Source organism: Octopus bimaculoides, chromosome 8 (assembly GCF_046866305.1).
Source record: "Octopus bimaculoides isolate indiv1 chromosome 8, ASM4686630v1, whole genome shotgun sequence".
Taxonomy (NCBI): Eukaryota; Metazoa; Mollusca; class Cephalopoda; order Octopoda; family Octopodidae; genus Octopus; species Octopus bimaculoides.
Genome location: NC_142935.1, coordinates 43997482 through 44014981, shown reverse-complemented (window position 1 = coordinate 44014981; position 17500 = coordinate 43997482). Strand labels below are relative to the sequence as shown.

The window sequence follows — 17500 nt, the reverse complement described above, 5'->3', positions numbered from 1 at the left end:
AGGCAGCGTTTCCAGGCAGAAACCCAAAATGGACAGGACCACGAAAAGAAACGATGTAATTCCATATATCTAGGAAAAGAAAAGATAACAATCAATGGCAATAAAAGTATCAGCATCGCTAACAACAACAACAACAACAACAACAACAACAACAACAACAACAACAACAACAACAACATAACAAAAATTTGGCACTCTATTCATAACATTAACCTGAACTTCTAACTTATTCTTTCTGGGTGAGACCGGGAGTCAACTTGTACAAATACAAGGCAAAATTCAAACATGATAATAATAATAATAATAATAATAATAATAATAATAATAATAATAATAATAATTATAATAATAATAATAATAATAATAATAATAATAATAATAATAAGTGCCTTAGGTCTCCGGTTGAGACCCGGCCGGAAGACGAAATAAAATGCAAATCAATCGGAAAATAATAATAATAATAATAATAATAATAATAATAATAATAATAATGATAATAATAATAATAATAATAATAATAATAATAATAATAATAATAATAATAATAATAATAATAATCCTTTCTACTATAGGCACAAGGCTTGAAATATTTAGGGAGGGGACTAGTCGATTACATCGACCTCAGTGTTTTACTGGTACTTAATTTATCGACCCCGAAAAGATGAAAGGCAAAGTCGACTTCGGCAGAATTTGAAGTCAGAACGTAAAATTGGGCGAAATGCCGCTAAGCATTTTATCTCTGGCGTGCGACGGCAATAACAACAACGACGATGACGATGGTGATGTATACTTTTATTTTGAAAAGTGCCTGGATGAAAGACTACAGAATAATAATACAAAGAAATATGAAGCAATAGTAATAAAGAACGAATAAGCACTTGTAACTTACCACGAGGTCATTAAATAGTTGTTTAAATCTATTCCAGATGAAGAACCGAGTAGATTTTGAAATCAAAACGCAATGCATTGTTTGCCTGACGTGTTCTATCACTTTCTTACCACACGCACATACTCATGCACAAACACATGCACTCACAGGTACACACAAGTTCAATAAAAAGTAGCTTAAGTGAGAAGCTAGTTTATAAGACGCACACCTCACCTCTTCCATCAGAGGAAAATAATCTTACTTACCCACTCCTTATACTTATCTGTCTACACGAATATAGCTTCGTAAAGCACTATTTCCCACCACACACAAATATAAGCTCTTTAATATACACAATGTTTATGATAGCTATTCTTGTCAAAACAACATCGCTTTCACCATAAAACACAACAATGACAGACGGTTTCATAACTTCGTTAGAACAGTTATCTTGATATTATCGAGATCAATCTCAATATGGGAATCTTGCTTCTCCGTAGGTGTTTCAGGTTTCAAAAAGATTCAAAGTATGTTTCAAAAGTAGTCTGGTGATAAGATATATGTGTGATCTTAAGATGACAGTGTAAGGTGTTTGCTATTATGTACATTTAAAAGTACATATGATAATGTGTTTACAAATTAAAATGTTTTTGGATCTACATAGACAGTATTTTTCGTAGGATATGAGAAGTTCCCATGAGGACTATACTTTTAATTTCTATTTTGGGATTTCTTGGAATCAGCTCATTTGGCTATCACTCCTAGAGCACCTATGACAACAAATATTTTTCTAGTCTTGAGTTTCGACATTTTGCCAAGTTCTATTTCAGGATCTTTATACTTGATAGATTTTGAGAAATACATATTTCACTGCTGGGATAATCATATCGATGAGGAGGCACAGTTTTTGTCTGAAATCATTCAATATAATGTTTGACCTATTTGCATTTACGTTTCTGTGAGTTTGAACAGAAAAATTCTATTGGTGTGAAATATGATAATTTTCAAGCACGTGGGAGGGTTTGTGTTCCTCCCCGTTTTTATCATGGGGTAGGCCCAGATCCTTGCAAATTACCCACTAAATTTACTGTGCTGCTGAAAGTCTGAAGACGCAAGAAGGCTGCACATGGGCACAAAATGATCGATGGTTTCAGTGTGTTGTTTACATACACGACACGTTGGGCTATGGCCGTCCTGTAAGATGTTGGTCTGGTAGTATCTTGTAAATAGGCATTGGCCCTGGGCCGGTACGATAAACAATTATGTTTCTGATTTTAAACCAGAAGTTGCTAACTATTGATGAGTAAGAGCTTTGTCAACATCAACATTGTTAGCTCTCTTTGAGTATTTTCTATTTATTAGTGAGAATATTTAAGACAGCATTTCTAGCAAGTTGTTTTAATGCGTTTAGCTTTTTCCCAGTTCATCTAATTCTGGGACTTGCTGTATTTGCCTTCATATTCTCTATCTCATGGTCGCACTGAATCATAAAATCCCATAGAATCTTTGCATTTTTATTTTCGACAATGGCTTCAGATTTGTGGTCGTACCAATTTTTTGCTCTGTCAAGTCCATACTTGTTGCAAAGTGTCCAATGGACAAGCCTGGCTATATTGTCGTGGCTTCTCTTATATTCCTTCTGGGCTAGTGGCGTACATTGGCTGGTAATATGCCATACGGTTTCACCGTTTTGTCCACAGATTCTGCACTTATCACTTTTTTTTGAATCTGTGGACAGAAAATTATTATTATTATTATTATTATTATTATTATTATTATTATTATTATTATTATTATTATTATTATTATTATTCAGTAGTTTTATTTTTATAACGTGCTTTCACTTCACTACCGAGCGCAGCTCTGTGTGCCTTGGGTATGTGCTGTGGTTTGCTGTGATGCTCTTATGGTTACTGTATTGAAAGTGTTTATTATTATTATTATTATTATTATTATTATTATTATTATTATTATTATTATTATTATTATTATTATTATTATTATTATTATTATTATTTCAGTGGTGGAGATGACGAAAAACAAAGACACAGAAACGGACATTTGTTATTGAATTATGAACTGTTTAACGATTACTAATTCAACTGTTGTTATTTTGAAAGGACAGACAGTTGAGAATTTAGGTTGACCAAAAAATACTGACATTGAAATAGCAAACATACAGTAAAAATAAAAACTGAACCAATGTAATACATATATGATGAGGCGACGTATTCTTTATTGCTTATCACTTGTTAAAACTCATGATGCGCCATAAGAAAAAAGAAAACCTCAGATCGATATGTTGCTCACTACACAGAAATCGATAGCTACTAGACAGCAATACATTGTGGTTATTGGTTGTGGTTGCAGTTGTCGTTGTTGAAACGAAATTAATTTCTTTCCATAGGAACAATGTAAAAAGGAAAATGAAGCATAAAGAAACCGTGTTGATCCAGACTTACAACCAGCAGCGTGAAGTGTGTTAATGATAGCCCTTCTCTCTGGAAACAACGAGACCTACAACATATTTTGCATTCCCTATTTCCGAACACATACACACAAACACACGCGTTCAAGCGCGCGCGCACACACACACACAGAGGCACGCATACGCATCTTATTTGATTTAACAAACCTATGATCAAGAGCAAGATGGTTGGATAGTATCCGTAGTCCCAGTTGGTTGCGCTTGGAAATCCAGCCGGAAAGTCTAATGACGGTTGCCTCAAAAGCTCTGGACTAAAAGCCTAAACGGAAGAACTGATTCTCGCTGCACAAGACCGATGCCTGACTACAAATAATTATAAAAACAAAATAATGAAAACAAGCCTCAACACCAAATACAGAATGTGCAACCAGCACAATGAGCCAGTTGACCACATCATCTCGGGCTACCTAGTCCTTGCCAAGTTTGAATATGTATACAGACACGACAAAGTAAGCAATTATATCCACTGGACGATATGCCAATATCACATCATCAAAACTAACAGCAGGTGGTATAAGCATGAGCCAAGCAAGGTACAAGGCAACGATCATCTGGGATATGCTGGTTCAAACCGACAAAGAAAAAAACTTAATCGTCCAGACAAAATAGTCAAGGATTGGTGACAAAACACCTGCTTACTGATAGACATTGCAGTCTCTTCTGATCAAAATATTCTTTTCTACTCTAAGCACAAGGCCCGACATTTTTGGGGAAGGGGGCCAGGCGATTAGAGGCTCCCAGTACGCAACTGGTACTTAATTTATCGATCCCGAAAGGATGAAAGGCAAAGTCGACCTTGGCGGAAATTGAGCTCAGAACTTTAAGACAGACGAAATACCGCTGAGCATTTCGCTTCTCATCAAATATTGTCAAAAAAGAAGAGGAGAAATTGTCGAAGCACAAAGACCTCGAAACTGAAGTATTCAAAATGTGGGGCATGAAAGTAAAAGCAATACCAATAACAGTTGGAGCATTGGGCATAATAAAAAAAAAAATCATACGAAAAAATATAGAAGCTATATCTGGATCCTCAACACTACACACTGTCCAAAAAATAACCCTGCTAGGAACAGTCCACATGCTACGCAAGATACTATCAATACAATAATATAGCCCAAACAAAACAACCTACAAATATAGGATACAGTCTATACAGCATTTACTCAGTGAGATAAACTGCCACCAGCAAGACAATAAAAACAAAGCATTACACAATCAATACACAATACAAGCAGCAACACAACAAAGGACAGCACCATACCTCAAGGACAAAAACCTAACACAATACAGTACTGGGAAGAGTTCGCACACTCCCAACAGCAGAAAGGAACACAGAATGCTGCACACACCCCAGCAACACGGAAGTGCAGCAGGTGATTCAGTAGAAATTTGCCTCAATCTACCAAATATCGAACAGTTATATAATAACAATAATAATAATAATAATAATAATAATAATAATAATAATAATAATAATAATAATTAATAATAATAGTAATTACAATAATAACAATAACAACAACAATAATAATAATAATAATAATAATAATAATAATAATAATAATAATAATAATAATAATAATAATAATAATGATGATAATAATAGCAATGACAAGAATGATTCATTGGGAGCGTTGTGGAAATCACGGCTAACAAAGAGCAAAGACGTAGTATAAGCAAACTTCAGAAGGAGTTTCCGAAGATAAGAATTGCAAAATCCTGTGAGATGCAATGACTCAGTTCGATCACCTGACCAGACATCGGAAACCGGACATTGTTGTGGTGAATAGAAAAGAAAGAACATATATGATAATCGACATAGCATGCCTCGGTGACTAAGGGATGAATGTGAAAGAAGACAAAATAAACAGCTATGACGATTTAAAGTGGGAAATGCGAGGGTTGTGGTCAATGAAGAGAGTAGATGTGATACCAATAGTAATTGGCGCACTTGGAAGTATCAGAACTCAGCTACCAACATGGCTGAAAAAGATCGGTGCAAGTGTGAAGAATACCTACAAAAATCAGCATTGCTTGAACTTGCAAGAATTCTTCGCAGGGTTCTTGAAGTATCACCAGTAAACAAATGTCACATTAGTCTGCTGGCTGTGGATAGCTGACACTTTCCATCGTACCCAGCAAAATAAGCTGTGAGTTTTCATATAATAATAATAATAATAATAATAATAATAATAGTAATAATAATAATAATAATAATAATAATAATAGTAATAATAATAATAGTAATAATAGTAATAATAATAATAATAATAATAATAATAATAGTAATAATAGTAATAATAATAATAATAATAATAATAATAATAATAATAATAGTAATAATAATAATAATAATAATAATAATAACGTGCTGTGGAAATACGTACCTCACACAAAGATGACCTCCAATCATCGTCCAGGAATTTCTGCAGGTGGTGCAGCCACAGTGCACACCTGTGCATCAGAAGTCAGGGCATACACAGCCTGTCTACCAAAGGGTACTGGCAGTAGAAGGCATCCCTTCAACTGGAATCATAAAAGATGATTCATTCAGGTCAGTCATGAATGTGAGCATGGTGCAACGGCCACCAATGAAGTATGAGGAACGCGACGTAAGCTTTTGCCACCTCGGATCGACTTTCCAGGAATTGAAAAGAAGCAACCACTGGCTTCTCGTAACTTCATCTCAATCTCTAATTTCTTGGAGCCTCGAAGTGATCCAGAATCCAAGCAATTTCACTGAATCCAAGCAATTTGCCTATCTAGTGGCCCACGATGCTATTGGAAAGCAATGACTTGATTCTCCAGGTACCAAGCTAAAAACACACCGAATTGTTTGGATTTATCTTTACTCCTGTTACCGCCTCATTCTTTTAGAGCTACCGATTAAATTCACTTTCATGGTGTCCGATACTATTACTGTGTCGTCATTTACATACGCTAGTAGGCCCTTGTATTCCAACTCGAAACAGATGCTTGTCACTAATTTTAGATTGAGCAGCAATTGCTACAAAATTAGCGCATACTGGAGACATACAAATGCTGACATACGCTCTCCTAATACTGGATATGTCACTTAGCGTGTCTGTCAAAGATATCTTCAGATATTTCCATATTTGAGGCGCACACATACACACATATATATACACACACACACACATAACACACATATAACACACACATACACACACATATAACTCGATATTCACACGCATAAACAGAGAGTAAAAAAGAGTGGGAGAGAGAGAGAGAGAGAGAAAGAGAGAGTGAGTAAATGAGAGAGAGAGAGAGAGAGAGAGAGAGAGAGAGAGAGAGAGAGAGAGAGAGAGAGAGAGAAATGTAGAGTACGAGAAGAATATGAAAACAAGAGAAATATTGGTTTCTACTTTTGGCATGAGGCCAGCAATTTCGGGTGAGGGTGTAAGTCGATTACATTGACCTCAGTAATCAACTGACACTAATTTGATCGACCCCAAAAGGATAAATAGTCGACTTCGGTGGAAACTGAACTCAGAACGTAGGAAATGCCACTAAGTGTTTTGTCTGGTGTGATTCTGCTAACTCGCCGCCTTTAAAGAAGAGAAATATTAAAGCAACTGGTGTTTGGTTGCGAACGATTTTGTACGGCTGACCGATTATTTGAACTCTTTTGGCACCAGTACGCTTTGGCCCCGAAACCAATATAAACGCTCATACACATATACACACATACGAGTGCTCCTCCATAGATATACACATACATAGATAGAGAGGAAGAAAGCGTGAGAGAGAGTGTGTGAGACAAAGAGAATGAGAAATAGATATTACACATACATACAAACATAACTAGATATCTACACACATAAACGGAGGTAGATAGCTAAATTGGTATATATATATATATATATATATATATATATATATATATATATATATATATATATATATAGCGAGAGAGAGAGAGAGAGAGAGAGAGATAGAGAGAGAGAGATAGAGAGAGAGAGAGAGAGAGAGAGAAGGAGACAGAGAAAGAGAGAGAGAGAGAGAGAGAGAGAGAGAGAGAGAGATAGACGGCAAGAACGAAAGGGAGAGAAATAGAGAGACAGCGAGAACGAGAGAAACATGAAAACGAGAGACATTAAAACGTCTGATGCCAAACAAGCTAACCTCAAATCAGCGATGCCAAAAATAGGCGACGCCAAAACGGCTGTGCCCAAATGTCTCATGCTCGTATTACTATATGAAAGATGTTCCATACGAGTACTATGGAATTTTCGTGACTCAAAAGACCTGTGTATGTATCAGAACTCAATATTAAGAGAGGTAGAGGGAACATATGTGGGTTGTTTTGATCCAACATAAGTGACCTAAAGTTTATAGTTATATCTTCTTAATTATTTTGCATTTTCAGCAATATCCTATTTTCATGTAATTATTCTCTGTTACAAATTATTAAAATGTCTAACAGACACACATGCGCGCGCGCAGGTGCGGATATACCTCTGTGCGTGTGCGTGCGTGTGTGCGTGTTTGTGTGTGCATGTTTGTGTGTGTGTGTGTGTGTGTGTGTGTGTGTGTGTGTTTTGTGTAGCGTCTTTACTCCATTTTTATATAATTTGCTTGTCTACCAAACATTGTTTTGTAACTACCTATATACGTTTGTTATAAGTATGTTTTGCTGTTTCCAGCAAATCAAATTATTATTATTATTATTATTATTATTATTATTATTATTATTATTATTATTAATATTATCATTATTATTATTGTTTTTTTTTCTGTTGTAAGTATGAGAAAATGGCGAAGTCTTTTCAGCTTGCTTGCTTCAGGCACTGTGCGTAATTAGTAAATTCTTCTTCTTCTTCTTCTTCTTCTTCTTCTTCTTCTTCTTCTTCTTCTTCTTCTTCTTCTTCTTCTTCTTCTTCTTCTCCTTCTTCTTCTTCTTCTTCTTCTTCTTCTTCTTCTTGTTCTTCTTCTTGTTCTTCTTCTTCTTCTTCTTCTTCTTCTTCTTCTTCTTCTTCTTCTTCTTCTTCTTCTTTCCCCTTTTCTTTCTCTTTTCTCCTATCATTATAGTTATTATGTCGCTATAATAATAACAAATGCTACTTCAACTACATACATACTTATATATATACATATATATATATATATATATATATATATATATATATATATATATATATATATATATATATACGTATATGTATGTATTATGTATGTATGTATATATATGCATATACACATATGCTTACATACACGCATACATACGTGTATACTTATTACATAAACGTACACACTCAGTGTATGAGTTGAGTACCGAACGGTGAGGTTTAATTAAGACTTTATTGACAACAGAAATGTTTTAACAATTGCTACTGCAAAGAGCAGTGAGTCAGTGAGATATTTATTGTGGTACTATTGATTATGCTACATAGATATGTACTTACATACATGCAAACATACATACGTACATACATATTTATACATACATATATGTACATATATACCTACACACACATATATATATATATCATACATATACATACATACACACACACGTATATATATACACACACACTCACACAAATATGAATGTATACACGAAAATATCCTTCTCTGCATAAATGTATCTTCGTTATATATCTATATCTATATATATATATATATATATATATATATATATATATATATATATTGATGTGTATGTGTGCGTGCATGTATACCTGTGCATACGTTTTCTCTGTCTGTCTGTGTGTATTTAAGTATGTATACACACGCACACACACACACACACACACATACACACACACACATACACACACACCTACACACACACACACACACAAGATTGAATTTAATTCAAGTTGCTTGTTTGATTTACTCTCTTTCACTCCCTCGTAATTCTTTCTTCCTCTCTCTGTTTATCCACTTTCGGTGCCATCTTAAATCTCATTTGTTACCTTATTAACGAACATAATCTATAGTGTTAGAAGCAATTTATAATTTGCTTAGTTTCTAAAAGTAGATATTGTAAACACTTTTGTAAGCATATATGCTAGTCAATACAAAGTATTAAATTTTGAATCTACAGGAAATATTACCTTTTGTTTAATTTCATTTCAAATTACTGTTTGAAAATGCCACCACATTTGTAGCGTTGCTTAGTATTCTCACTGAGGTATGGACATATGGGTGCCCTGTTTTGTATATATAAGCACATTTACATATAGAACTATACATGTAAGTATATCCACACAAACACAACACACATACACACACACGCACACATACACACTCGCTCACACACAAACACAATACACACACACATGTAGATAAATATATGCATATGCATTTATATATGGTTTTATTTCTGAAATTCTTCACGGAAAGAGAAGTAGGCGGTTTCTAACACTTAAACAAGATTTCACTGGAATTCAGATAACACGAATTTGCTAGTAATATATTTATGTGTGTATGCATGTACGTTTGTTCTCTTTCTCTTTTGAAATTCAGAATAAATTTTAACCGGCTGCCTGCTTGGTAGCAAGGTTGTCAAGAAAAGGATCTTGTTTTAAAATCGTCCTTTAAATCTCAAGAAGGTCTTGCAGACATTTATCGTCCCAGATATCGTGATCATTTGCAGTGTAGTAATGAAGGATTTGCCTCCTCTTCACAAGAGTCCAAGTTCGGCCATACTTAGCTCCGGACGGGCTGGTACGTATCTTTTTGCTCCAATAATAATAAATGGTATGAAGCTGAACGTGTATCTTGGGTACTGGATTTGCAAGCTCCATATCAACGATCCATAAATGTCCTCTTTCTCTTGCATTTTTCTGACCACATTGTTTGTAAGTATGTATGCAAGCATGTATGTATTTAATTCTAGAGTAACTTTTGACCGGCCGTCTACTTGGTAGGAAGGTTATGAAAGAAAGTATATTGTTTTAACCAACATCCTTTAAATCTTAAGGTCTTTGCGAACATGAATGAATCAGCATATTTTGACTGTTTTTTTAAATGTACATATACATAACATTTTATCTCCACAGGGTTGTGTATGCACTTATTATTGGCTAAACTTCTGGAAAATTTTGCGTATTTTCACGATTTTTTCATTAACGGGTTGTATGTAATTTTCTCTTGCCTAGCCTCTCAAGACTTGTACTGGGGTATTTAGTTATTTAGTCAAGTATCTTAATAGCTACGGGTATAAATTTAAAGGTATAGTCTCGGTCGTATATCCCAATTCGCAAATTTCTCGTTTATCCGGTATAGATGTATTATTTTTCATTTCTTTATATTTGATAATTCTTTCTACGATAGGCACAAGGCCTGAAATTTTTAAGGGACATGTCACTCGACTACAACAATCCCAGTATTCAGCTGTTATCTATTTCATTGACTCCGAAAAGATGAAAGGCAAAGTTGACCTCGCGGTCATTTGAACTCAGAACGTTAAACTGGAATAAACGCCGGGCAATTTTTTCGCGCGGTAACGAATTTGTCGACTCGCCGCCTTTACTTTAATAACATAATTTTTAAACATTATTTAAATTATTTACATTCAACAGATACTAGTCCTCATCTTGTTTGTTGTTAACACAACGTTTCGGCTGATATACCCTCCAGCCTTCATCAGGTGTCTTGGGGAAATTTCGAACCTGGGTTTTTCGATGTTGTTGTTATTATTAATTCTATCAGTCTCAGAAGTTGAAATTTCGCCGATGTAGACTTTGCCTTTCATCATTTCGAGTTAGATAAAATAAGCATCAGTTGCGCACTGAGGTCAATGTAGTCGACTTAACCCTTCCCTGAAATTGCTGGGCTTGTGCCAACATTTGAAACTATTAGAAGTCAATTGGTTAGTTATTTTACCAACCAAATAACCCATCGGTTATATAAGCAGCTGGTTAAGAAAAGTCAACAAGTTGTTTATCAAAGTCCTCACGTCGTTATTTGCGACCTCGTAAATGATATACCATATCTCTTACAAGTCTGCTGCAAATCAGAGACCTATCAATTAGGTTAGTTGGTTAAATAATTAACCAATTCACTAATGATAAAGAAGTGAAACTGAACCAGTGCCTGTGCTTATTATTGGTGTAAAGACCCTCCCAAGATACAAAGAAAAAATTGTTTCAAAATTTGAGTTCGCATCAAGAATCTTACAAAGCAGATATAAAATCGAAATCATCTTAGATATGTAGACATTTAATAATTATTCTAATTGAAAGCAAAAACTAAAACCTACAACATAGTGAAAGTGTCCTTAATGTTTGTGATGGAATGTGTTCATACACTTACCAATATGATTAAAAGGTTAAATATAACGAAATTTCTTCAAGTTGAGTTTGAAACTACATGAATTTATGCCTTCTGAGGAAGCGGACATTTTACTAGACGATGTTAGTCACGCTGTATTTGATTGTATTAGCAAATATTATCTCAATTCTCCCTCTTTCGAACGGACAGAAAATGAATACTAAATGTAAACAAACTGAAATTACAGTGTTCCATCTTTGTTGTTTTTAATCATTATAGTGTAAAAATCAATAAGCGAAAATAAAACAAAAAATATGAAATCAAATTTAAGTTTATTTTTTTGAAATCTGAACTAATCGATTCACCTCACTAACCTGCGTCATTAACAGCGATTAGTTCATACTAGCAATGTTATGTGACCCGTTTGATACTAAACCGCCAGTGACCGCCTCTGGTTCAGAGAATTAAATTTCTTGTCATATAAATGAAAAACTTGAGCTTAATAACGACTAAGTTATTTTGCTAAATTATTCATTATTTTCAAAATCAAATGAAACTAATCAGTGTACCTAGAAAGGTAGTCTATTTAAGAAAGGGCAAACTCTAATTTGAAACCTCTTCTGGATTATACCCGTTTATGAGATAATCCTGTATGAGAAAGTCTTCGAAAGTAAAACTTGACGATAAATCCAGAGTTAGAATCTATAGAGCGGTCCGACATTGTCTTGAACTTTGTTCTGACAACATCTCTGAGAACGCTGGTACCAAGCTGCATTGGCCTTTGTCCTTCCCTTCAACAATACTAGAAGCGTGGAGGGGGAGAAGAGACTTGTTACATGGGTAACCAACTCTATACAGATACTTTTCATACTTTCTCTGTACAGGTCTACGATCGTGGAGGGTTCACTCCAGTGTCACCTGAACGCAATAGTACAAGACAGAAAGCGGCAGTTTTCTACACCTCACATAAATATATAAGGTGTTGATCGAAACGTCATTGTTTCGATTTTCAAAACCTTGGTGCGTTATGTTCATGAGCAAAACACAATTTTTCACGTTGCTTCAGTCCACAAAGCTGTAAATGAGTAACCATTCGACAGATTGTTGTTCTGTTGAAAGGAATGTTGGCATACTCGCTTAATCAGCGGAGTGGCATCCTTCGAAAGCTACAACATTGCGATGAAGCACAATGTGACCAGCGGTTTAAAACAACAGCCGGTAGTCTAGTCAATACAGAAATATATATATATATACATATAATATACATATATATATATATATATATATATATATATATATATATATATATATATATATATATATATATATATATATATATATATATATATATATATATATATATATATATATATATATATATATTATCTCAATTCTCCCTCTTTCGAACAGACGGAAAAATGAATACTAAATGCAAATAAACTGAAATTACAGTGTTCCATCTATGTTGTGGCTGTGTGGTAAGTAGCGTGTAGCAACTTGGGCAAGTGCATTTTACTATAGCCTCGGGCCGACCAAAGCCTCGTGGGTGGATTTGGTAGACGGAAACTGGAAGAAGCCTGCCGTATATATATATGTATGTGTGTGTATATGTTTGTGTGTCTGTGCTTGTCCCCCCTAACATCGCTTGCCAAGCGATGCTGGTGTGTTTACGTCCCCGTAACTTAGCGGTTCGGCCAAAGTGACCGATAGAATAAGTACTAGGGTTACAAAAATAAGCTCTGAGGTCGATTTGCTCGACTAAAGGTGGTGCTCCAGCATGGCCACAGTCAAATGACTGAAACAAGTAAAAGAGTAAAAGAGTAAAGAGTATATATATATATTCAGTGTATTTGGGGTAAAGAAAAAACTCGTAACACGCATTTAAGAGCTCTTATGCTGCTGTGTGAGTACCACATGTTATTAAACCTCTGAGTATTTCTAGGTACGAGTATACACGCGGAACTCCTTTCTGCGCAGTATTATGAATTTTTGAAATTGATAATTCAGAAAAATCTAGCAGTTCTTGATCGTACTGCACCCGTTGAAGCACCCGCTGACATCTTTTGATATTCAAATACAAGTACATAATGGTTATTAAGAGTAATATTACATTAAGCTATATGAATATGAACCCATCAACGTAAAGCTGACGTGAAGTGCAGAAACATATATTGTGATCCAATATTAAAGCCTGTTAACTTCCCTGTTCGTTGCCGACTAAATCGGTGACATCGCCGAGCCTGCATGGTGAACAGAGTGGTCTTTGGACACTGTGGCTTGAAAAATAAGATCCATCAATGGTCAGTTGAACTCAGGAGAGTTAATGGCCATCCGAATACGTTACCACTGGTTTCATATAGAAAGCATATCTATCTATCTATCTATCTATCTATCTATCTATCTATCTATCTATCTATCTATCTATACAAATATAGGCAGGCGCACGCATACACTAGCATCCTCACACGCACGCACTTGTATATGGCGTAAAAGAGGAAACGGAGAGAGAGAGAGAGAGAGAGAGAGAGAGAGAGAGAGAGAGAGAGAGAGAGAGAGAGAAACAGAGAGAGAGAGAGAGAGAGAGAGAGAGAGAGAGAGACAGAGACAGAGAGAAACACACACACACACACAGAGATGAGAAGAAAAAAGACAGAAAAGGGAGAAGAAAGACTTAGAGGGTGAACAATCAAAGGATATATTTACAATCCCTTAAGCATAAATGAAATCGATTCCGGTTTCGATTTCACTGTGCTGCTGTATTGCAAACAAATGTTTTCCACCATACCTATTAAATGTAGCAGTAAAATTTCCCTCAGATTACTTCTTTGAGCTTTAAATACAGACGGATACATTAAAAAAATGTAGTTGCTGATATACACTAATACTGCATGGTCAATGTATCACAGCCTTTAATCTTAGGCCTATTTTATCAGTGTTAGTCTGAAATCAAATAATAGAAGCAGCAGCAATAGCAACAACAACAAAAACAATAACAGGGTTTGTGCTTACCATCGCAGGTCTGGACGTACGTGGGTGATCTAGGATCAACCATACTTGCATCTGTAATTTTTTCCATCCTTTCAAATTATCGTAGTTTACATTGAACCGTTCACTTTGTAAACTCTGGTTGAAGTCGTTCAATATACGTTGATTATCGATATAGCTTCTATAGTGTCGCCAACAACAGGCCTTAATTTCGAACTCATCGATTTCCCAGAAGTCTAACTCCCGTTTAACCACAGCTCCACATACATCCAAGGGTACGTGGAGCTCACCTGTAGAAGAAAAAGATAAAAAATATCGTTATTGTACAGAAATGATATTCATATCATGCATTCGGTCTGTTACCTTTTCAATCTTCATGCAACGGCCATAACACTGCGTGGAATTGGAAACATGCTGCTTTTGATTAATGGCTAGCAGGAAGCACATATATAAATCTATAAATATGTATATATATATATATATATGTATATATATATGTGTGTGTGTGTGTGCATGGTTGGATGCATGCAAATATACCTTTTAACTATTGTGTGCTTGTATGTATTGAGGCTATAGTATTTACAAAGTTTATTCTGGGAATAAATAGACAGTTAAAGACAAATGATAGCTTTCAAACTGGCCATTTGCAGGACATATCCTATTTAAGAACATCAATTATCTACAAAATTCAATTTTAAGTGAAGATGTAATGCTAAAACTTCGTATCAAACATAACAGCAATATGCGCCAATAAGAATAAGGACAGTGCAATCGCACACGAAAGTAACTAATCTAGTTTGTTGAAGGAGTTGGCAAAATGGCTTTGCCAAGAAGCCATTGGACTGTTTTAGTTCTGCTCCCGTTATTTCGTTATGTGTTTGATCAGATTTTTATTCTACGTTGTCTCGGTCTAACTGGGACACCTGGAAACTATTAACCACCTTTGACTAACTTCTCCCACAGAAGTTGTAGGTATACATTTTATGTACGCATATGATAATTAAGCGAATTATGCCGCGACATGTACAAATTAGACATCAACAAACAAAAGGTTTCATCAGCAATAATAATGGGTAAGAAAGTGTCAGAAAAGCAATTTCATCATTTTCACTACAAGTGAAAATAAAGTCAAACGATTCTCTCCCTAATCTCCTGTATTTGCTACAATCAGTTAAATATCTGAAATTCAATAAAAAAGGAATTCTACATTCAATTAAAAATGACAAGAGTTTATGAAGAACACAAAAGATGGGATAACCACGGCTAAAAGACATTTTGTCATAGAGATGCTTTGCATCAGCAACACATTGACAAAACGTTTCTGGAAATCTTTATATTGAAGATAAGACTAGGTATATCTTAAAAGTAGCTTGACATTGGGCAAATGAACCTAGAACATTAGACTTAAAATTTTGATTAAGGATGCTGGAGATGAAAATGTTAAACCCAGGAGAGCTGATCAACAAAGGTTGTATGCACGAAGTTTGGACCCGGGAAAAGGCTAACTAAAGAATGTTAGACCTGGGAAATTTAGGCTTCAGTATGTCGGAAATAAGCCAAAGCTGGTTGGAGTTAGGAAAGTTCGACATATAAACTCCACACACAACCACACATACATAATCATATACGTGCATACAAGCCCTCACGAACATACACGTACATTAGAACCATGACGAAGAAAAGAAAATAAGGATTTATAACGTGGCATATTATATCGATCCCAGTGCATTTCAAGTACTTATGTCATCGAAAACAGCAATGTTAAGCAAAGTCGACCCAGGTACGATCACAATGATATGTTAAAAGACAACTGTCTTCTTCGGGTTTATAATTGTCTCACTACACTTTTTCTCATTATACGCATACTCCAGCTCATATATTTACACAGACACAGAAACACACAAAGGTAGCTATATACATATAAACAGATAGACCTTACATTCAAGCTCAACCATTTAAGTACGACTGTGTTCGTATATGGGTTTATACGCATGCGTGTATGTATGTATGTATGTATATATATATACATATATATATATATATATACTCTTATATACAGAGTGTCCCACCAAAATGTATACACACTTTAGCGGCTGATAACTCAATTGATGTTGTTTTCTTTTTAGAGGAAACTCATTGGAATTAATGATGGCAGTCAAACTAAGCTTTGAACAAAGGAAATTCATTATAAAATGCTACTGGAAGTGTGAAAACGCAGTTGAATTGCAAAGACAGTTTCGGAGGGAGTTTCAAAAAGATCCACCAACGCGAATGACCATCATGCGAATTTGAAATAAGTTTGAAGCCGATGGAACTGTTCCGAATGTCCACGAGAAGCATCCCGGAAGACCACGAACATCGACAACCCCGACAAAGCAAGAAGGAGTGCTGGAAACGTATCATCAAAGCCCAAGAAAATCTGTACGGCAAGCGAGTCGGGAGGTAGGTATTTCAAATTCATCTGTCCAACGCATTTTGAAGCGTTATCAATGGAAATGTTACGTTCCAAAGATTAGTCCACGCTACTGTGACTGGTCCTGTTTACTTGTACTTACTGCAACAGTCTGTCGTGCCAAGCATTAGAGAAGACTTTGAAGATAAAGAGTTTATTTTCAGCAAGATGGGGCACCCCCACATTACTATCGTGATGTTAGATCCTTCATTGATGAGATCTTGCCAAACAGGTGGATTAGATGAAGGGGATTCGTTGAATACCTTCTGCATTCACCAGACCTCACACTACTAGACTTTTTATTATGGGGATACCTAAAACCAAAGTCTACGCTATGAAACGTGCAACAGTTGCCGATTTGAGAGCAGCCATTGAACGAATTGTTTCGTGATGTTTGCGATTCCATTGGTTGGCGTTGTCAGCAGAACCTGGACCAGAACGGACGTCAGTTTGAAAGCAGGCATTG

The 17500-nt window shown here is 35.4% G+C and overlaps 1 protein-coding gene across 2 annotated transcripts in view; it reads right to left on the bottom strand.

Moving 5' to 3' along the window:
* LOC106871740 (potassium voltage-gated channel protein Shaw) overlaps positions 1-17500 on the bottom strand; it is a 406665-nt gene that overhangs the window by 1324 nt on the left and 387841 nt on the right. For both annotated transcript variants that reach the window (XM_089356391.1, XM_089356392.1), the window contains 2 exons: positions 14607-14872; positions 1-69 (listed from right to left, as the gene is read on the bottom strand). The exon at positions 1-69 is cut by the window's left edge and continues 1324 nt beyond it. In XM_089356391.1, coding sequence (XP_089212517.1) covers positions 1-69; positions 14607-14872 — 335 coding nt within the window. The remainder of the gene's footprint in view (positions 70-14606; positions 14873-17500) is intronic.